Below are 23,317 nucleotides of genomic sequence, written 5' to 3'. Positions count from 1 at the left end.
TGTATCAAGCATAATAATTAAACAGTTGCATTGTGTTATTGTTTTTCATTTAAATAAAAACCAAATGCACTGTACACATATTCAGGGTACGATAAAAAAGTGCCATCGGTACCTCTTCGGGCACCGATAAGGCTATAGGACCAAAAAGATGTTGTGCTTAACCGATAGGTATCAGTTTATACTGGTGCACACCAGTAACCGTTAGCTAGCGAGCCAATATAGCAACTATATATAGCACTATATGGCAGAAACCTATAGCTATCAATAATTGACTTTGTACGTATTTTAAACGTTGTGAATAAATGAATTAAAGTTTTAACTTCAACACTACACTATTTTTCGCTCACATGGAACGTTTTCACTAGTCCGACTAGCGTCTTCAGCAGATGGTGATGCTGTGATAATATATTGTCTACAATCGGGATATTCCTCACTGATGACGTCATATGATTGACAGAATGACGTCATACGATGTTACGATGTAGCGCTGCCCCCTTATCCCAAATAGTAAAAATTTCAAGTCCTTGATCACGATTTAGTCTTGGTTTTTGAGTCCTTATGTGGATGGTTTCAAGAACTCTCCGGGAATACTCTTTTTGTTCCCGTTCGAGCACCTTGACGTTTTCCCATTCAATCTGGTGACCTTTGGATCTTACAACATGTTCCCTGACCGCTGATTTGGAACTGCCAGCAGTAGACTTGCCTTTTCTCAAGCTGGCAGATTCACCAATGTAACCAGCGTCACAATCAGCACAGGTTATTTCATATACAATCCCAGACTGTTTAAAGGGTTCTGTCTTGTCTTTAGGGGCAACTAGTGCACTCCTGGGCGTATTCTGTGGTTTGAAGGAGGTGGATACTCCCGCGGTCCTGAAAGCTCTGCGTAATTTCTCAGAGAGACCTTCTATATAAGGTAAGGTGACGAAACCTTTATTAGCAGCCTCTGAGTGTTTGTTCTGAAAAGTACTGTCCTTTTCCTTTGGTTGACCGCGAAAGAATGTCCAGTCTTTATAGCCGCAGTTCCTTAATGCATTCTTTACATGAGCTATCTCCTCCTCTTTATCAGTCGGGTCTGTGACAACAGATTCCGCACGGTGTAGTAGCGTTCTTACGACACTGAGTTTATGCTCAAGTGGATGATGGGAGGAGAAGTTTAAATATTGCTCTGTGTGCGTTGGTTTTCTATAAACTTTAACCTTGAGAGTTCCATCCGGTTGGCGATAAACTAAAGTATCAAGGAAGGGAAGTTTACCGTCTTCCTCTTCCTCCCGCGTGAATTTGATGTTGGGATCGATGTTGTTGATGTGATTGGTGAATTCTTCGATGTGCACAGTTTTTATAACCACGAAGGTATCATCCACATATCTCTTCCATACACGCGGTAGGTGGGGGCAGATGTTGATGCCTGGCTCTCGAAGTACTCCATGTACGCGTCTGCTGAAAGCGGACAACACGAACTTCCCATAGCACATCCACAGCGCTGAAGATAGAAGACCTCCCGAAACACACAATATGACGTGACAAGACAGAAGCTTAAACATTCCAACACTTGCTAAGGCTCAAGATTTTCAGCCTCACCTTTCTTCCAGCTGGTATCACCTTTTAAAAGTTAAAAATGAGCGCAAAGTATGTATCTACGATTAGCTTAGGTCGATCGTTTGGGCGTAAACGCGTGCGTTTTTTTATGACGGATACAAAATCTTAGGGGGTTGGTAGAACCCACCCCTCCCCCACCCCCCACCCCCTTCTTACGTCTAGGGTTAAGCGAAACTTACCTTGACACCTTGACAAATTCCAAGATTGGACGGTGCAAAACCACAAGAAGGTTAACCCTTTAAAGGTTGACTAAGTATTGTTGGTCGAAGCAGCAATAAAGATCGATTTTAATGTCTAAATCAATATATTATTTTGCAGACGTTCCGTCTACAAATCATATACTTTCTTGATTTATTGTTGTTAATGAATTATGTACGTTTTACAAAGGTGATGTGGTTTCAGCCCTCTTTACAAACACAGGTTTACGAAAGTACATCTGTGATATTTGAATGTTTCTACACGGTCGCTATGAAATGAACAATGCAATATTTGCCAAAGATCATTATCATTCGCAGGATGCTGCGAACAACCAAATCGGAACAGTTGCAAATAGTTACTCTAACCTTAAATTGTGCTTGTATTTTGCAACAAAACTCTTCATATGGAAAGTCCAATCCAAACATAATGATTCATGAAATTAGATTATATTTACGCTGCTGAAAACAGTCAAATAAGAAGGAATTGTATTACTTAATCTTTTTCACCTAAACTCCAAAATCATTGATCATGTCCCTTAACATGCACTTACCTTTTCAGTTACGTTAGCAACTTAATTGTGACTTTATTTGGTGCTGTTCTCATAAACAATGACACAAACCAATCTGTCAACGTTTAATATCGTGATGTGGAATCAATCAGCCTGTATGCGCATGCATATTTGCATGCTTTATAACATATACTACAATGTACGGAGTGTTTGTTGTTGTAGCCCCTTATATTTTTCAATGTTAAACGTCATATACTATTTGGAACAATTGTATAGCTATATGGTCCTTATCTACCCAGTGATACTAAAATAAGTCCAAACATACCCCGCGTAATGTCACTATGACGTCATAAGTGGTGGCACCCTTGTACAATTGGGAAATTCTTTGTAATAAATTATAGGAAAATTGATTTTACCTTTGATTTAAATCCTCTGCAATATAAAATTCAGATTTGTGCAATTCATCATCTGTTTCTATGCACACTTTGATGCAGTTTGATCAACTTCTAATTTGAAAGTTGCTGATTATTTGGCGCTTTGGCGCTCCTCCAGACGGAATGATTGTGCGTCACAAAGCATCCACCGACTCCATTTTAAAAATATTAAAATAAATAAAGTGCAAGTAGGAATTAAATTTAGAAAATGCATACGTGATTAAAATCAACTGCTCAATGAACCAATACAATGATAAATTCAATTCAATTGATTTAAAACTAACATCTTGGCCCAATATTAATAAATAATTAGTAATAATATTTTTGATATTTTTTCTTGCTGGTCAACCTGAGCTGGTGTAATTTATTTCTCATTTTGTTTTGATGTGCAATATGTGTATTTAGTTGGCCTTGCTTCCAATCGTAGTAGTGTTTTCATTGCCTCGCTTTGTTCTTTATGCCCATTGTACCTTGTTTTGTGAATTGTTCTTTTCCAAGACTTTTTGGGCTATCCTTGGTATTCTATTTCACTTTCCACCTAGATCACAACTTATTTCCCGGAAACTTAGCAAAGCCTTCCAGAATCCATCCAAAACAGTGTACTTTTTCAAAAATGTTATGATATGATATGATATCGTTATGAATTCGGCAGAGTGACGAATCGAGAATTTTGAACAAATTGAGTTTTTGTATGCTTATGATTATGTTTCATGTTATCTTTTATTTCCACCAAAAATTAATGATAAATCTTACTCCCCGACGTAGATATTGAAATCTTAATTTGGACGAATCGCGCCTAATTGCGATTAATGAATTCGGTAAAGAGACGAATCGTATACTTAACTGTACAAATCAGGTGGATCTATAGTATTTTATAGCCGGAAACCCCGAATTTTCTATATTAAATGTCCTATACTAATATATTTGATACCAACGTATAGCTGTAGGTATTCTCTATCAAGTTATACCAAAATAAGTACAAACATTCCCCACATGATATTGCTATAATGTGAGTGCGCCCCGTGAAATTGGAAAATCCCAGAAAATCATACACAAATTGTTATTTCTGCTTTAAAATCCTCGAGATTTTGCTAAATATTACAGGGATGACAATTTATAACTTATATACCAAGTTAAGTCTACATAGCCTTAGGACAACCAGTAATTTCTACACAAAAGCCCCAAATCAAGGATGCGTGCTATAGTTTACACGTAGCTGAATACGTATTCGACCGACTCTCTGCGTGGTGGTAGAGACATTTTGGATACAGGATAAAGCCGAATAGCTGTTAAAACGCGTTTATAGGGGATATATCGATTGTTTCAAAACATGCGAGTATTGCCAATAACTTGTGTACATTCAGTTCTAAAATATACATTTCAAATGAGTGCACTCGAATGTTCAAAATTTTTAGAAGGACCAATGAAATGGTACCAAGATTTTCAAACGCCATTTACTCAGAACAGCAATTTTGCGTATTCGGCACTCTGCCGTATTCATTATGATATGATTTTATTAACCTGTACAACATCGCGGCCAAACGGCCGAATTGCATTATACAAGAAACATAACAAATTTTATGAATTAAAGAAAAACAAATCTACCCAAGAATGTCCCCTTTCTGAAGTGCAGCCGTTCAAAAACAATTACTGGCTACGGGTCTGCAAGAGGCTCCAAATGGCTCTTTCTCCTGACCTGCATGATATTCCTATAATCCCAATTTTTTGTGATCATTTTTGCTGCCATAACTATTAACAGCTACCGATTTCTATATGGGTTCTATTTAAAATGTAATCCATTTAATTGAATTGTTTTATTATATCTATAGCTCGACGAAAGTACACAGCTGGTTCACTGATGTCAAGTTAAAAGGTATTATGTTTTGGTTTTTTTTTATAGAAAAGTAAGTTTTCATTTAAAATGCACATCCATTATTTATTTGAAATGCTTCATTACAAATAAGAAAAGCATTTTGCGTGTCGACGGTGTGGTAAAACAATACGGGCCTATTAGAGAATAGAGAGTCTGCAAAATGCTAATTTGTTAAGATTCTGGTAACAGATCCAAATGAAATGAAGTACTCACTCGATATATTTCAGGTCCAATTAGGAACCTTGTTCACTCTGCAATGACTGTAAATAGTGTTTCTAGATGTCAGCAGCCCCATCTCTACTTTAAGGAGGTACTACACCCCTGGCCAATTTTGTGCCTATTTTGGAAATTTCTCAACAATTATAGCGCATTGGTGACAAGTAAGATATGTATATTATAGGGGCAAGGACTACAACTACTGCACTGACAATTCAGCAACTCAAGGCAAGTAGTTATTGATTTATTGATCAAATATTGATTTTCCCTCATTTTTGGCTGTAGCTCCACAACTGTTGTCTGTGCTGAAATAAAATTTCCAGTGCAGTAGTTGTAGTCCTTGCCCTTATAATATACATATCTTACTTGTCACCAATGCGCTTTACTTTTTGAGAAAAATGCAAAAATAGACCCAAAATTGGGCAGGGGTGTAGTACCCCCTTAAAGCCATAATGTGTGATTTGCTTCACAGCGACGCCCTCAATTTTACTCGGATTTCTACTTTTTGCATAATTATAATGCCCAGTGGTATACTAAAATACCACGTAAAAGAAAGCCTGAAGTGCTTTAATAACAGTAAAATTGAACCTTTTGTATTAAAACCGGGTCGACCCGGTTTTATTCAGAGTTCAACGATCGAGTACTTGCTAACAAGTACCGTGGATGTCAGCTTGTAAGTACACACGTCGAGCGCGATGCTCCGTGCAGTTACATGTAATACGATCGGCGAGCGTAGTACACGCATTGTAGGCATTGGAATGAATCGCAATTTTCTTCGTTATACCTCATTTGTTTGGCTCGAAATTAAAAGAGGATAATGTGATCAGTGAAAACAAACATTTAAATAAGAATCTGTTTTTATGCAAATCACACATTATTGCTTTAAAGATGTATATTCTATATAAACACAGCCAAAAAAGAATGTCTCCAGTAGTTCCATCCCCGTTTAATCAGATTCTGATGAGTTTATGGCAAAATAATTTATATAATAATTGTGTACTCTCCTTCGAAGATTGATACCAAGTTTGATATCAAAAGTCATTACGTTTGGGTTTTGGAAAGAACCTTCTGTTAAATCATGCATGACTCAATTACAAATCTCTACATCCCTTTCTTCTTGTCTATTGATATTTTGAATAGTGTTTATCTTTCCCTAATAGATAGCGCCCCGATCGATTCTTCCTGCATATCAATATGCTTCATTTACATTACATTACAGAGATCGGACACTAATCCCTACCATAACAAACCAAAATCTATTTGCAAGTATTATATTGATTGAGCAGGAAAGATGTGATACTATTTTTTTGTATAGTAGTCTAGTTGCCGGCGTCAGGTATACATAGAATGTTTTTTTATGATGATGACATGTATGATGCAAACTCATAGGTGTTGTGCGTTTGGCAATTTGGGAGGGGTGGGGGTTCAAATTGACCCCATAGGATTATAAAATCAAAATTTCAATTGCTCAAATACCTCTTTCAAATATATCAAATTACTAACATAAATAAACAAAAATAAATAAATAAACAAAAATAAATAAATAAATAAATAAATACATAAATACATAAATAAATAAATAAATAAATAAATAAATAAATAAATAAATAAATAAATAAATAAATCACAAATATAACCATTGCTGGCAGGAGGACTCGGAAAAACGGTATTGACATTAGCAGTCTGATGCTCTACCATTGAGCTATGACAGCATCTAGTGATGAGGGTCGAGTTTTTAGCTTATACAGTGTTTGTCTGTGATAATGCCGCCTCGTGAAAGAAATAAATATAAAATCTCAATTTTTAATTTAAATTTATTTGATAATTTTCTAACCTATATTTTCTTTAGAGCAGGGACAAATATTTCCCCTTTTATCCAATTTGACCGCTAAATAAGAATATATATACTTCTTTTATTACTAATTTAATTCCGCGATTTGTTCCATTAAGCAATATCAACGATTAATCAACAGATATTTAGTTGGCTTAGTTGTCTTGCACACTGCTTTTTAACCGGGAGGTACCGAGATCGATTCCCACCTCTGCCTGCAATTTTTTTTAAAGACTGGGAAATAATAACCTGACATTCGCCGCTGACATTCGTACTGCAGAAGCGGAGTTATAACTTGTTAAACTTTGCTCCTTACGTAAAAGGGTACATTATTTTGGCACTACATTATTTCTTTTAAACCACATTGCTGGTGTTAAATATCAAATGGTCATAATTGGCGGTCACTTCAAATCATCCCCAACTGAACGAGGTTCAGGAATGTCCTCTCATTGTTAATTGTTGGTTAACCCACCACTTGAACAGGATTTAGACAAAGCAATCAAAGACTTAAGCTTTATACTAATGCTATACATAAGTATAAGCTTATTATTCTCTTCAACAATAGGATTAAAGATTGGTGCTTGACTGGAATTACGTGCTAGTGTCATTGGTTATTGTTAAAAGGCAATAAGGTGTGTAATTGCAATATTTCCTCTGAATAGGAAAGACTCGAACATCGAACCATGGATGCTGGTGGTTCGCAATACTGTTATTAGCTGTTATTTAGGGGAAGGTATCTTCCAACCCCAATTTCAAATGTTTAATCATCGTGAGCATGGGAACCTTTCTTTGGAAATTCGTGCAATTTTAAAAATGACATAGGCAGTTGTATCACGCGGCGGAGCTAGCGTGTGTGCCAAGAATTACGTCGCCTGAATAGGCCGGCAGGTTAATCGATAAAGCGTGACTGTTTGTGACGGCGGGAATTTCAAATGGGGTATAACATGTCGGGTTGTATGTGCAGCTGTTACACACATTTCAGCGTTGTTGTAAAGTTCTTTACCGGGAGATTTATTGAGTTCAAGTTCTAAGCAGTTTGCGCAGACTTCAAAATAAGTAATTAGACAAAAAATTTTCAATACGTTTTCTTGTAAGCATCATCAACATAAAATATAAAATTATCAGCATTCACACAACATTATCTGCAATGCGTCATTTACGACATTATAAAAAAGTATTTTTTATATCTACCCATCTACACGCATCTGAGAGGTGTAAATTCATTGTCATTAAAGGTTTACCCATGCATGTCAAAATGCAAATCAAATACCCCGCTCTTTTAATTGTGCGCAGGTGTACAATGATTCCTGTACGGGTTGCTTCGGGCCACATAATACGCTGATACCATGCATTGACTTTTGCGTGGTCAATTCGTAATTTGTCATTTTTAAAATTGCACGAATTTCCAAACAACGGTTCCTTTGCTCATGATGATTAAACTTTTGATATCAAATTTGGTATCAATCTTCGAAGGAAAGTGTATAGAAAATTATTATATAAATTAATTTCCCATAAACTCATCAGAATCTGATTAAATGGGGATGGAACTACTGGAGACTTTCTTTTTTGGCTGTGTTTATATCAAATACATATTGGTGGGCGGGTTTTTCAAATAACGAAAGGAAATGCGTGAAAAAAAAAAAGGAATTGAAAGAATGTAAACCATGATTTAAGTTAAAGTCAGTTTCAGATCTGGTGTCTTTATTGCACATTGTGTCCTGTCAATTAGAATACACGGACCTCGTCGAAAAAAAAATTATCGCGTAAAAGATAAAATGAAAGATGCGATTTACATCATTTTTTCGCACAAGGTGGGTGACTATTGAATGAATAGAGACATTGCGATTTTCTCAACGCAGCGCGTGGAACGTACGTTTTCGCGTACGTTTTTACGTACGTTAAATATTGCTAGTCTCGGTTCCAAGCTGGATTGTGTTCATTCGTCACGAAGGAGAACAAATGAGCTGAAAAAAGACTAAAATTTTTGATCTAATCTAACAGCTTCTAACCTAGGTCGATAGAGGGCATAGTGCTTAAAAACTAACAGTCCCGATAACAGTAAGCTGAGTCTATGCCTGATTCAAACAAGCCGCTTTTGATTTTGACTAAAATTTTGATCTACATGCTGATTAAACTTAATTGTTTTTTGTGCTCCCCAATTATTATAGTTGCCCAAAAACATATACTTTGGTAGATTAAAGATCACTACATCCATACATCATGACTTTACTTTCAAAATGAGACTTTTTCGTCCTGAAAATTGGGCGCGTTGCATGGACTTAGACATGAGGTAAAATCAGCTTATTCAACGTAGCATCTACGTTTTATTCTACGTTGGGAATCCAAAATGGGAAATCGCAATGTGATTTTTTGTACGCAAAGTATCACACACATTTCAATGGGTAATCTCTGCGTATGAATATTGCGTTTAAATTTCGTCCATTTTTAACACATCGCTGTACCTTTATTATAATGATTTGTTACAAACAAAAAAGATCATAATAATAATTAGACTTTTCTTCGTATGTTCATTATGTTTGACTGTCTTTAACATATTGTGAAATGGAGAAATTGTGTACATTATAGCTCTGTCACACTACGACGGACTGGGTTAACGAACATCACCGTATACAAAAATAGTTTATCCGTTGGAAATAATCACCAGTCCGGCAGGAGATTCGGTGGGATTTGTGGTCCGATTCCCGTTCGTCTCTCTATGCGTTGTGGCCGCTAATAATCCTGCAGGCGTCTTATATACGATCGTTCAACGTCCGACAAATGACCGGATTTGGGGTCCGATTCTCGTTCGTCTCTCTATGCGTGGTGGCCGCTAATAATCCTGCAGGCGTCTTATATACGATCGTTCAACGTCCGACAAATGACCGGATTTGGGGGTCCGATTCTCGTTCGCCTCTCTATGCGTTGTGGCCGCTAATAATCCTGCAGGCGGCTTATATCCGATCGTTCAACGTCCGATAAATGACCGGTGAATCCGTCCCATGTGGCACCAGCAGGGACGTCCACACTATCAGAAAAGTGGGGGAAGAGAGGGTGTTTGAGGGGGTTTGAGGCCCTTCAGAGGCAGTGGCGTAGCAAGCACGTTTTCAGAGGGTGGACAAAGTGGGGAAAGACAACTTTTAAGGGGAAAACATTGACGAAAATGGTCAAAAATGGGCTAGAAAGTACAAAAGTGCTACAAATCTTACATATCAGGGCAACCAGCGTCCGGGGGGGGGACAATAGAGGTGAGAAACCTTTGGACAATGAAGGCCCAATTGAAGCCATTTGTGGATCAATTTTAGCACTAATATTGGATACTATTTTAGTTTGAAAAAGCCGCAAATTGGTGAAACGAAAGCCTAATTGAAGAAAAGTTTTCACCATTCTTGTATAATATAAACAATTGTTCTAAACATAACACGTGGATGTCCAAAGCAGAAGCAAAAAGACAGACTTGTCCATTTTTCAAAATGAAAGTCCAATTGAAGCCATTTGCATGGGGACTGTATTTACATTATTAGGCCTATTGTGTAAAAATTTAGTTTTAAAAATGGAAAATTTGGACACTTCGATATAAGACTTCAGACTCGTAATTTCAGGTAAAGCATGCATGGATTAATATGTTAAAGTCAGTAATAGACCTAAGTCCGTCTTAAATACTGACTTTGGTGACAAAATATCACGGGCCCTGCATATGGACTGGCCGGCAGTAATTTTCACGGGCTTTTGGGCCAAGGAATAGACCTAAGTCCGTCTTAAATACTGACTTTGGTGACAAAATATCACGGGCCCTGCAATTTTCACAGCCTTTTGGGCCAAGGAATCACATTTAAGCACTGCCTATAACAATCACAGGCCTATACTTAGGCTTACTACTATCCTGGGCCTACTCAATAACGTACAATTTAACCTTTTCCATGTTTTCTCTTCTTTTTTCTTTCTTGTCAATGACTAAAACTGGTAGGAATTTGATATTGCGTCATCTACCCTTCAGAAAGTCCCCCTCCCTCAATACTACTTACCTGCATATGCCTATTAAATTACGTGCAATTTAACTTTCTCTTCTCTTCTCTCTTCAATTTTGCTCACTTTCTTTTCTTTTTTCTCTCCTTTCCCCCTTTTTTCTACTTGTCAGTCACTAAAGTACTGGGGGAATATGATATTGCGTCCCACACCCTTCAGAAAGCCCCCCCCCCCATCCCATGATCGATGCACATGTTCGCCATAGGCCTACATCCGGCACAAGCGCCTGCGAAACCTTCCCAACACCTGCGGTATATAAACGAAAGAATAACGAACAAACCCAGGGTATATATGCAGAACAGTACGAACACACATCGGACAACTTCCGAACATGTGTATTCGAGCACACTCCGTTTCAAGTTTTGTGCATGCACAAAACTTGAAACGTATTGTCGACGGACTAAACAAACATCACCTAACACGAAACGCATTTGGCGGATAATAGCAGGACATTATGAAGAACATAAAACGAACATTGACGAACACTAACGGATTTGCTAAAATATCATCCGTTTCATAATACGGAAGACCGATCCGGTGTAGTGTGACACTAAGACGGTCTGGGTCAACGTACATCACCGAATGCAAAAATATGCTATCCGGTGGCAAATCACCAGTTCGGAAGAATATTTGGGGATGAAGGCCTCACAGGAACGTATTTGCAACGAACACGGGCCGAATGCAACGAACAAAGAACGAACATGAACGAAAGGAGAGCGAACAAACTCCGGCAATATGCAGCACCATACGAACACACATCGGATAAATACCGAACATGTGTATTCGATACACTCCGTCGGACTTAACGAACATCACCTAACACGAAACGCATTTGGCGGATGATAGCAGGACATAAAAAGAACATAAAAGGATCATTGACGAACAACAACGGATTTACTAAAATACCATCCGTTTCTTGTACGGAAGACCTATTCGGTGTAGTGTGACAAGCGCATTATCAACGATGTATCTACGTCGATTTCGCACGTGGAATATCTTCAAAAATAGCTCAATACGTGACCCCGCTTCGATACAAGAGAGTGATTTTGAATATATCAACGTACGTCCGATGTCTACGTTTGGAAATCGCAATGTCTCTAATCATTTACAAAAACGTTCAACATGTAGATACAGGTAACGTAAATATCTCTTCTTTGCACTTTTTAACTCTACTCACCCTGTATGTTAGAATATAACTTTCTGAAACCACAATAATTAAATGATAACTACAATAATTATAATAGATGACATAATATCGAACTTTCTGCGTTTTTGATATCACATTATATATTTTTATTCAGAAATGAAGCAGGTTTGGTTAGAATGGTCAGAAGGCAATCCCAGCGTCACTCGGGAGTTATTTACAACTACAGCATTCGTGAGACTAACGGAATGGTTTGGGCAGATGGTATCGCAAATTCCTACCAAAATGACGCCCTCGTTGGTTCCTTTCGGTAAGTTTGAAGGCTATCGCTATTAAAAAGAATATCCTAAAATAAAGCATTCACTTGTTTTTTCTTGAAAAGGGACATAGCTAAAGCCCATTAAAACAATTACCAGTGATAAAACGCCATTTCAGGGATTGAAAAAAAACATACATTCTGTGGCTGAATCGACAATTCGTCCATAGTCGATTGGATGAACTGTTTTAACCATTTTAAGTATTTTGTTGTTAACAACTCCGGGTTCCTGTTTCATATAAACACGATAAATAAAAGGCAAGACCAAACCCAACGGGATGAAAATAAGCCTAAATCCATAATAAGCCATCCCTCCATAATTCATGAGAACATTGTGTTAAATTTTGTATTTATGCAGGTATATGGTTGTTTACAAACGCATCGATGGAACTCTGCTCCGTTACATCGTCATTTCATTTCCCTAAGGAAAAACAACGATATCCATCCTCTGCTTTATTTGACGTATAATATCTTAAGGCGTGGGGTATGAGCGACCTTGAAGTACAGGTATCTGGAGAAGGGAAGCAACGAGTTACCCCAAATCACAGCGACAGGTAGTGACTTGGCCGCCGAGTGTTAATATATATTTATTTTGGAAGGTTCGTGTTTGTTTTAAATTTTGGGGCGTTTTTCCAAAATTTGATATTTTTGGTGATATTTCAAAAAAGCGACATGCCAAAGACAAATCTTTTTGCACATACTTTGTTATTGCTACTACAACTCTTTTCTGCATACCTACGTTACAATTCGTTTTGGTGATTTAGTAATATTATAAATTTTTGTGACTGCATTTTGGCGTTTTCGATGCGATTTTAGGCTTACCGTGATTTAACGTTGATATCTGGTCTTGCTCCTTTTATAATTTCACTTTGATTGTCGGCTTTTGTAAATAACAGAATGTAGATTGGCTCTGAATAAGTCCTCTTGGTGGTTTTTTTCATGATATATTTAGTTTGTATTTGCATGTAACAGCCCAAAACCGACCTCTGATTTCAGGGTTGAAGGCTGTTCTCGGAATACCCGTGGACTCAAACGAGTGCACGAGTGGCGACTATGGTTTTATACTTCCCGCATTGATGATTGCGTCTACGCCTAACAATATACTTCTTTTTATATATTGACATATACACTGGTATACAAAGAATTGGTTACATGTCAATGACCATTAACTTCAGGGATAGACCCCTTAGATTATTTATGCGCCTTTCTATCATGCAGTATCTTTACCCGCAGACATGTGCTCGTGTCATGTGCCAATATTGCGTAACGTTAAAGGTTAATACGTTTCTTTGACTTCGAAGAAACTGTGTGATTCTATGGCCTAGTGGTCTAAGGCGTTGTGGTTTCTAGGTTGCTGTTCTGGGCGTCGCTTGATCGAAACCGTGCGTCTGTCACTTTTCTTATGCGGCTTTATTTTTCCAACGTTAGGGCCTAGAAAAACAAATTTATAATTTCTTTTTGTATTATTTATTTATTTATTTATTGATTCATTGATTTATTGATTTATTGATTTTTTGATTTATTGATTTATTGATTTATTGATTTTATTAATGACGTTTTGGGGCTCGAGAGAACGGGCACTATTATTTATTTATTTATTTATTTATTTATTTATTTATTTATTTATTTATTTATTTATTTATTTTGGGGCTCGAGAGAACGGACACATTTATTTATTTATTTATTTATTTATTTATTTTTCGATTGATTATTTGATGATTGAGTGAGCAGATTTATCGATTGCTGCTTTAGTTGTGGGATTTCTATTTGATTTCAGGTTTTAGTGCAGATAGAAAGTTGGCTTAGTGATACTATCCGTTGATTCAGAACCGGAAGGTGCCGGGTTCGATTCCCACCTATGCCTATTTTTTTTAAGACTTGGAAAATTTCTGCAGCAAGTTTATTTGGCGCGCGATCTCAGTTATTCATTTTCTGATGGCTGTGCCTCTTACAGACACCCTCTGGAATCCAAACCACGGTTCGCTCATCACACCTCCCTTAAAGTTCCGCATTAAAAGTTTAGGTGAAATGGTATTATACTTATCGCACCCATCGTTGGATAGATATCTTATCACTGTCCTTGTGGAGGCGGATTGTTGAAGTGCCCTTGCTGTAGATAGGATTTATTATCTGGATGTATCCAGGATGGACGCCTTGCTGTTTGAGGGCTGTGATGACTGCCTTGAACTTAATGCTATCAACAGCTTTTTCGTAGTCAATGAATCCATGGCACAGTGTCTATATTCACCCATCTTTTCAACAATTTGGTTGATGATATGAAGGTGATCCATGGTAAAATAGCCGCATAAACAAATTGCAACGAGTGTCAACTTGTAATGTAATAATTATTCTCTTCGAATAGAGATAGATTCGAATAGAGATAGACCTGACCTTTAATGCTCTCGAGTGACCCTCTAGCCTACTTTCTTCTGCTGTATGTTCTGGCACCGTATACTTTAATATGCAATTTTCCGAGTAAGTTTAATATCATATTCTATAAATTTGTAGAATTAAGATACTAGCTGGTGTATCATCATTTAGTGTACTTACTAATATGATTGAGCTTCGTGGCTATTCGTACTCGTAATTTGAAATATTAATATTAAAGCCATATTATAACATTTCTGTAAAAATAGATTAGTATTTATTTTCCATAAAATGTTAGCTTTTACTGTCAGATATGTCCCTTTAAATTTGAGCCGAACAAGTGAAGTAAAGCATAGAAAATTTGAATTTACTACTAGCACCCATGCATGTTACTCCCACGGTTGTAATACGTTACGATCCTCGGGATGTATGTGTATATGTATACCGCACGCCGTGAAAGTAATGTGCATACGTGTTCGACTAATTTCCCTCGTAATAATAAAACGCCGGTTCCATCGTTTTATTCAAAATCTCGGATTTTGACAAAACTACAGCACCTAAAGTCTTGATATTTGCAGAATATCTTTATTGACTAAAGTACATTACAATCGTGTAAAAACCATAATTTAAAAAAAATATTGAGGGCGTTCTCCTCAGCAAATGTTATAATATGGCGTTAATATTTAAATATTAATATCAATATAAATATAAACATTAATATTAATATTATTATTAATATTAATATTATTAATATTAATATTAATATTAATATTAATATTAATATTAATACAACATTAAAAAATGGTCCGATTACATCGAAACTGGTCTCAAATTATTCTCCTTTAAGAAATCTCAAAATATAATTATTTCACAATTTAAGTGCAGTTTAGTATTGTCATGTCCCCCTTCAGGGGGATATGTACAAGCATAACATTTGTCCCGTAATTTCATCCGATTCTTAGGTTAAACATTTCTTTAATAAATTAATTTCCTATTTGGGTTGCCGAGAGGAGTAATTTAAGACAAATTTCGCTTGAATCGGTGCATTTTGAAAATTTGGCTTCTCTGCATGAGATATTTGACATTTGACCTCATTTACTTTATATTCCAGAACTAAGCACCCTAGTGCAATATGGCAATTGACTTTATTTATTCCTAGCAATGAGAGGAACAATTTGAGGTATATTATAACATGATAGAACAAATTTTTAATTTTGGCCATATTGTGACCTTAGGGGCATAGACAAAATGGAACCAATACTAGTTTTATCCTTTGAGGTGTAAGGATGCAAACAACATTGGTTCCACTAATGTAGGAAAGGTGGATGTTAACTCAAAAATCACCCAATAGCGCTAAAGTATTATGCTAATAGTAATAATAGTATAATGTAATAGTGGGAAAAAATCCTGGGCAAAAAGTATGATACGGTTTGTTTTTTTGTAAACTGAGTCTTTTTACTGTGCACTTCAGATAATTGATATAGTTTTAATATCTCACATGCAAAAACTATTCATTTGTTTTACATATTAGCCATGTGACTTTGAATACGATTAAGATTACGATTTTACGATGTCCATATTGTCTCGTCTGATGAATACAAGCAGAGGAGGAACTTGTTGTTATGTTTTCCCTAGAAATCTATGTCCATGAACAGGAGAAGAGCTCCATTGACCCGTTTGAAAAGAAACATGTACCTGCAAAAAGACAAAACAATGTTCTCGTGGATAATGGTACTACAGACAACATCAAAAATTATGACAACAGTTATTTTCACCCTGTATATCCTTTTAAGGATATACAGGGTCGAAAATAACTGTAAAATAAAATAAAGACAGAATCATAATTAGAACTAGCAGCCAATAGTTGCATTTTTACCTCGGATTTAAGACCACATTCGTTGAAATCGGTCACGGTGATCCATAATTCCAGGTAAGATGCAAATTCAAAAGTTGCAGATTGCTCCATTGGACACCCAATTGATTTGTACACAAATCATTCTTGACCACGATAACTAGTGCCGTGTTCTCCATTGATTAGAACATTGGTATAGCGCGGGTTCAATGTTTATATTATTATTTTAGATTGAAATTGGCATTTTTTCCGCGCTTTGCGAGCAACACGCTACTTTCGCTCCGCTTCAATATGTGTTCAAAGATTTTACACCAAGCTCCATATCTCTCATATCAATGTCACAAAGAAATTTACCCCACTGATGTTAACATCCCCCCACACGCACACGCCCCCACCCTTATGAAGTAATGTATGTCATCGATGATCAAAGGGGCCTGTCCCTTACGAAAATGCAAGCAATGAAAAATGTGTGCGACAGCATGCAGCACGCGTGCGGCAGTGTGCAGCACACATGCAGATGTGTGCAGCATGCAAGCAAGGTCTGCTGGTAGCGTGTTCATGCGTGCGAACCAGCTGTGTGCATGCAGGCACCGCACACACATATCCACCGCGCACACAATTTGCTTGCAGAACCTGCGTGCAGACTACCAATCTGCACGCAAATTACGTGCAAACTACACTTGTGTGCGAATTGCACGCATCTTGCATGCAGCACACATAATTGCTGCACGCATGCAGGATTTCCAGATCACAAGCCGGATCGATTGCTGCAGCATGCAGGGTTTTCAGATCACAAAGTTAGAATGCTGCACCCATACAGGGTTTCCAGAAGCAGGAAAGGTAAAATGCTGCATGCATGCAGGATTTTCAATGCCTATATCACCTTTACACAACTGACATCAAGTCACAATTTGGCAATGAACTAGAAGTGAAAATATTTAAATGTTTACAATGAATAAATAAGTTAGCCTTCAGACCAAAATTTTCTAAGTATTTAACCTTCAGACCAAGATTTTTTGGCAGACCAAGAGGGGAGGGGGCAAGAAATTTTTGGCAGGCCAACAGGGGAGGGGGGGCAAGCAATTTTTGGCAGGTCTAGAGGGAGGGCAAGCAAATTCCTGTTTCGATAGTTGGCATTTCAACTTTGGGCCAATGTTGGTATGCCATTTCTGTTTCGATAGTTGGCATTGAAACATTGGGCCGATGTTGGAATGCCATTCCTGTTTTGATAGTTGGCATTGCAACATTAGGCCGATGTTGGAATGTCATTTCTTTTTCGATAGTTGGCATTGCAATATTGGGCCAAAGTTGGTATGCCATTCATGAATCAACAGTTGGCACTGCAAAAAAATCAAAACAAAATTCAACATTTGTATAGTGAATGTTATCAATATTTACAGTAAATTTGATCAATATTCATAAAATGATGCACTTTGGCCGGTTTAGTCATCAAAATATTGCTTATATTAACTTAAAACACTTAATCAAATGTGTATACCCCAATAGCTCAAATGGTAAAGCATCAGACTCCCATGCAGAAGGTCCCAGGTTCAAAATCAGGTAGGTTAAGTTAGATAAGTGACTTGCATAAATTAAGCTAGGCAATTTTGGTTCATTGTGAAATGGATAGCCAGGCTATGCAAGACTAATTGTAAGGACAGTATACACTGTTAACCACTATTTTTGATTTTTTTTTCATGATTTTGTCTCGCATATATATGGCCAGTACGTGCTGCACGCATGCAGTGCACGCTAATGGATTTGCATGCTGTGCACGCTAATGGATTTGCATGCTGCATGCAAACTGTGCACGCTCATGACCTGCACGCATGCAGCAAGCATCTGCACGCTTCCCTGCATGCGTGCCTCGTTCCAAATATACGCATCCGCACGCTACCAACTGCACGCGTGCTGCATGCGGTGCGGCACGCGTGCTGCTTGCGTGCTGCATGCGTTCAAAAACTGCGTGCCATTTTCGTAAGGGGTGTGTTCATTTTACCCCTGGCCATCCCTCTCCCCATGCAGTTCAACGTTGATGAAAGCACTTTTTCCTTTGGGATCTCCCCAAAATAATTTCACTAAACTTTTCTCTGTGACGCACATGTATATATGATTGTCTTTGTCTTTATTTAGGATATAGAGGGGTGAACATAAATGGTACAATAAGATATATGACATTGTAAAAGTAATGACCATGTTTTTGACATTATATCAAAAAACCAATTTCAAATTAAATTTTAATCTTTAAAATATGCAGAATGGTTTTACATGGGGTAGAAAAACAAACTTACTTTCATGCATATTTACGTGTATTTAAATGGGACTATGTTTAGTGGTGTGCGCACTGAATGGCAATTTTTACTGTCACTCGCTGCGACTGCATGCTAGTACGTTAACATGGTTGGTTAATACATTATGGCCCCTCTTCAAGCATTAAGAGAATTGACGAGTGTATATTTAGTGTTTAGCTCGTTAGTTTTTAATCATGTTAATCGGGATAGCCCTCAAGTTTACCTCCACGAAAAAGCGAGGACATCGTTCTGGTAAAAGTCTGCGACACCATCTGCCCAACTATTTCCGTTATTCTCACCGAATGCAGTAGTAGTAAATACTGCCCGATTGTAGCTGGGAACGTTTTCAAAAAATTCGATCCAAGCCCGCTTCATATCTGAACAAATGTGTATGACGAGATAAGCACGCAGAAAGTAATAATTTAGGATATCTACATTAGCATAATAAATTATAACTTAATGAATGTTTATACAGAACTGCGCTATTATTTATATAAAGCCCAGTGCAGTATCACAGCGCTTTACAAAGCTTGAAAACATAATAGAAATCTTAAAAATATTTTGTGAAAAATCAAGAGGAACTACCGTACCATAAGGTATTATTGGGCAGAATTTCACAACATAGCTCAACCCGGGATTTTAATAAGGTACCACGTCTAAGTTTATTTGGTCCTATAACACTATCAATATCCGGTTAGATACCGATGATTCTTTCTACCATACCCTGATGACACTCTATCGAGCGTAGTTATTATCGTTTTTCAGTTAAATAAAAAGGCACTATGCAAAAATGTGACGTGTCATGTCAAAAGGAGACACTTCTGGGCAGGTTATCAATTTAAAGGTTTTTACATAGCTTAAATAAAGAGATATTTTGCTCCAAAACGCCGTTTTCCCCAATGAAATCGGACATTCCTAAGCGAAGATATTGAGTTTGTAAGTTATGGTATTATACAATTGGAAATTGAAATATCGGCCTTTAAATATATTATTGACAATGTTGAGAGTAGGAATTAAATTTAAAAATGTCTCAAAAAATACAAGATGCCAGTTATATTCCGGTCTGAAACTATCAGACAATATTTTTATCATTAATAACATCACAAATTTGCAACAAACCCAAATGTGAAAAATCACCCCGGTCAGATTTTTGGCTATTTCTCAATTTACGATCCTGCCCAAAAGTGTCTCCTTTTGACATGACACGTCACAAATGTTCAGGCCATCGGTATCTATCGGGGCACCGCTAACGCTATAGGACCAAAATAGACGCTGTGCCTAACCCTAACCCATTAAATACCACACAATACCACAGGCGGATGCCTCCCATTTAGTGGGTCGGGATACAGAACACCTCCGATCAAACTCTTCTCAGGGTGTTCATGTTAATATTACAAATTACAATGGACAAATTACAAATCTTGAATTTAAAAGTTAAGGTGTCAAATAATTCAAATGTTTACCTTCTTTACCAAAACCAGGTGCTTGACCATTAAATACAACCACACAATCGTCAGTGTACAACTCTTCAACCATGGTAGAATAATCACCGTTTTCGCACAATTCTGATGCTCTTGCATTAAATGCTTCTATCTCGTCTTCAAGGGCAGGAGATCCTTTGATTGGTGCTGAAAAGAACATTTAAAGGTTGATTCACAGTATTCACGATAATGCCAGTTTGTATTACGATCCACAATGATGAAAAATCAGGGTGAATGTGGTCAAAAATGGAAGGAAAGACCATCCATCTCTTATGAAAATTGAAGATATACATATTTGTCAAAATTTATCCTTTGGGGGGAAATGTATATCTTCAATAAGAAAAGTCAAAGGTTTTATATGATGGACTGCTTTTCACCCCAGCCACAAACACTTTAAGTGCATATCATTAGATTTATAAAGTTGAATACGAGGACTATAAGTAAAGGTAAAGGAGACGATCCTGCATAAACAGTGATCGAAGTGCCCATCTCTCTTTCATTGGCGATTGGGCCAGACTCCTCCATGTAATGTTGCTATAGGGGGTCGCTACACCTAGCTCCTCCCAGCATTTAAGAATGCCGGTACCCATTTATACACTTGGGTGGAGAGGAGTAATCGAGATAAAGTGCCTTACTCTAGGGCAAAACACGATGGCGGCCTATGGCGTCGCCGGGGCTCGAACCCGCAACCTTCCGATTATGAGTCACAGCCCGTTCCGCTTGGCCACCGTGCTCCCTGACGCGACTATTTTCTCCACTAAAAAGTACAATTTTGAAAATACAGTCATGATATATGCATGTGATAGTTCTTAGTCTAAAGTCTGCCAAAATGTTTTGTTTTGGGCAACTATAATATATAATATAACCATATTCGACACTTAAAACACTTAAATCTAAATTATCCAATGGAGTTGTTAATAGATGGTGAATTTTGCTATTTGTATTTTGATACCTCACTCGGCACAATGCTACTTTTACGTGACTTTTAATCGCCTTTGGTAAAGAATCCCTGAAATTGAAGTATACTAGAATGTTTTATAATAGTGTAAACATTTACCAATTAAATTCGGACACGAAAGTTTGCCATCATCCTTCTGTTTGAGTTTCTCGCAATGCTTATTACATCCCATATGGGTTAATGTATCGGATACCTCAACGCATTGATTACAAAGAGCGATACAGTCCTCATTCTCCGACTGATTCGCAGAGGTGCAAACCAATGTGTAAATACCAACAACCATGACAATCAAGGTCTTCTTCATCGTGACTATGTTATTACCTGTAGAAGGTTTGATGCATGTGTAATTACGGATTATGTATTCGTTTAAAACAACCATTTTAAGTAATATCACTTGGTCTCTCAAAAACAAAAATAGAGAAAATTAGTAGGCTACGCAGTTGAAAAGATTAACTTATCAACAGTTCAATAGCATTTACGGTTTCTTGGTAGCTTAACGTAATGTGAGGCGATCAAGTAAATTGAGTGGTTTGTCAAATAAAATCCATTGGAAGGCAATAATGCTGGAATTTCAGTATATGGAAAGTCCAATCCAAACATAATGGTTCATGAAATTAGATTATATTTACGCTGCTGAAAACAGTCAAATAAACTTTATCACCTAAACTCCAAAATCATTGATCACGCCACTTAAGGGGGTACTACACCCCTGCCCAATTTTGTGCCTATTTTTGCATTCTTCTCAAAAATTATAGCGCATCGGTGACAAATAAGATATGTATATTATAGGGGCAAGGACTGCAACTACTACCCTGGAAATTTTATTTCAACACAGACAACAGTTGTGGAGTTACAGTCAAAAATGAGGGAAAACCAATATTTGATCAATAAATCAATAACTACTTGCCTTTAGTTGCTGAATTTTCAGTGCAGTAGTTGTAGTCGTTGCCCCTATAATATACATATCTTACTAGTCACCAATACCCTATAATTTTTGAGAAAAATGCAAAAATAGGCACAAAATTGGCCAGGGGTGTAGTACCCCCTTAACATGCACTAACCTTTTCAGTTTTGATAGCAACTTGATTTTGACAATATTTGGTTCTGTCGTCATAAACAATGACACAAACCAACATGTCAACGTTTAATATCGTGATGTGGAATTAATCACCCTGTATGCGCATGCCTAAGAATGATTGTTGTTGTAGCCCCTCATATTTTTCAATGTTAAACGTCATATATTATTTGGAATTATATCACTCATACATAAATTCTAGACAGTTCATTGGTTGATTACCATTTATCATTTTTACCATCACCCTCTCCGTGTGATAGTCTTTACCAACGCTCTGCAGGGTCTATTGTTCTATTGTTTCCGATTAGAGCGCTGACATATTGGAAAATGTTGCCAATCAATATTCATGAGAGTGTACATTCAACGTCCAGTTTGCGAAATTGGGTGAGTTGTGTTTGGTAGGTGTGAAATACATCTGACTGGGCGTTTTAATTACGTAACGAATAAAGGCATTGACATCATCGAATGGCTGCCCAGTGATGTTATGTGTTTAGTTATTATATAGGCCTAATAATTATTATTAAATGTATTCGTCATTCCTTTCTTTTCCCTTCTCTGTACTTATTCTTTCCTAGGCCTACACTTTATCACTCCCTCGCTCTCATTGTCCCCTCTCACCCTCCCTCTCTCATTCCCATCTTTTTCCTTATATTTCTATTTATCTACTTGTCTTTATTATATCTTTTTATTTCTCCTTCCTCCAGCCCTCTCTCATTCTCCATATCCCTCCTCCCTCTTCCTCCCTCCTCCCTCCCAAGACTTCTTACAGAGGTGAATCTGCCCCTCCCAACCCCTCCCCTCTTTGGGTACGCCACTATGTCTATACCAATCTCTTTCTTAAAATAAAATTAAATGGAAATTTATTAAAAACAACCTTTATAGGCCTATACTTATACTTATATGTATACGTATAGCGATTACCATTATAGTGTATAGATATATGGACTGGACATGGCAGCCTTCATACATTCTAATATGTAATCGATCAGAAGAGCATTCAATTTATTTAAATGAAACGCCTAACGTCAGGTGGGTGGTAAAGATGATTGCATCGACAGCTAAAGCCTCCTTATAGAATTCTGACCCACACAAGCACACATTTGGGATACGTAAGTACAATGGTACCACTTTACACATGACTGCCCTTACACATG

General features: G+C 37.3%; 1 protein-coding gene across 1 annotated transcript; it reads right to left on the bottom strand.

Annotated features, from left to right (window-relative positions):
• Nucleotides 1–15,935: 15,935 nt before the first annotated feature.
• Nucleotides 15,936–22,275, bottom strand: LOC140148033 (uncharacterized). Its single transcript, XM_072169871.1, has 5 exons — nt 22,150–22,275; nt 21,188–21,409; nt 20,113–20,277; nt 18,873–19,026; nt 15,936–16,201 (listed from the first exon to the last, which is right to left on the bottom strand). Exons 2-5 carry the CDS (start codon nt 21,390–21,392, stop codon nt 16,138–16,140), a joined length of 588 nt encoding a protein of 195 aa, XP_072025972.1. The 5' UTR covers nt 21,393–21,409; nt 22,150–22,275; the 3' UTR covers nt 15,936–16,137.
• Between the last annotated feature and the right edge of the window lie 1,042 nt (nt 22,276–23,317).

This window comes from Amphiura filiformis, chromosome 3, assembly GCF_039555335.1.
Source record: "Amphiura filiformis chromosome 3, Afil_fr2py, whole genome shotgun sequence".
Taxonomy (NCBI): domain Eukaryota; kingdom Metazoa; phylum Echinodermata; class Ophiuroidea; order Amphilepidida; family Amphiuridae; genus Amphiura; species Amphiura filiformis.
Note: the sequence above shows the minus strand (reverse complement) of the source record. Positions and strands in the feature narration are given on the sequence as shown.

What these genes read in the sequence shown, in the direction of transcription:
- LOC140148033 (XM_072169871.1), bottom strand. Translation starts at nt 21,392, where the DNA reads ATGAAGAAGACCTTGATTGTCATGGTTGTTGGTATTTACACATTGGTT. An exon ending in TTCGTGTCCGAATTTAATTG is followed by an intron (nt 20,278 to 21,187) that starts GTAAATGTTTAC and finishes TGTTCTTTTCAG; the next exon opens with CACCAATCAAAGGATCTCCT. An exon ending in ACCTGGTTTTGGTAAAGAAG is followed by an intron (nt 19,027 to 20,112) that starts GTAAACATTTGA and finishes ACATTTGTTCAG; the next exon opens with ATATGAAGCGGGCTTGGATC.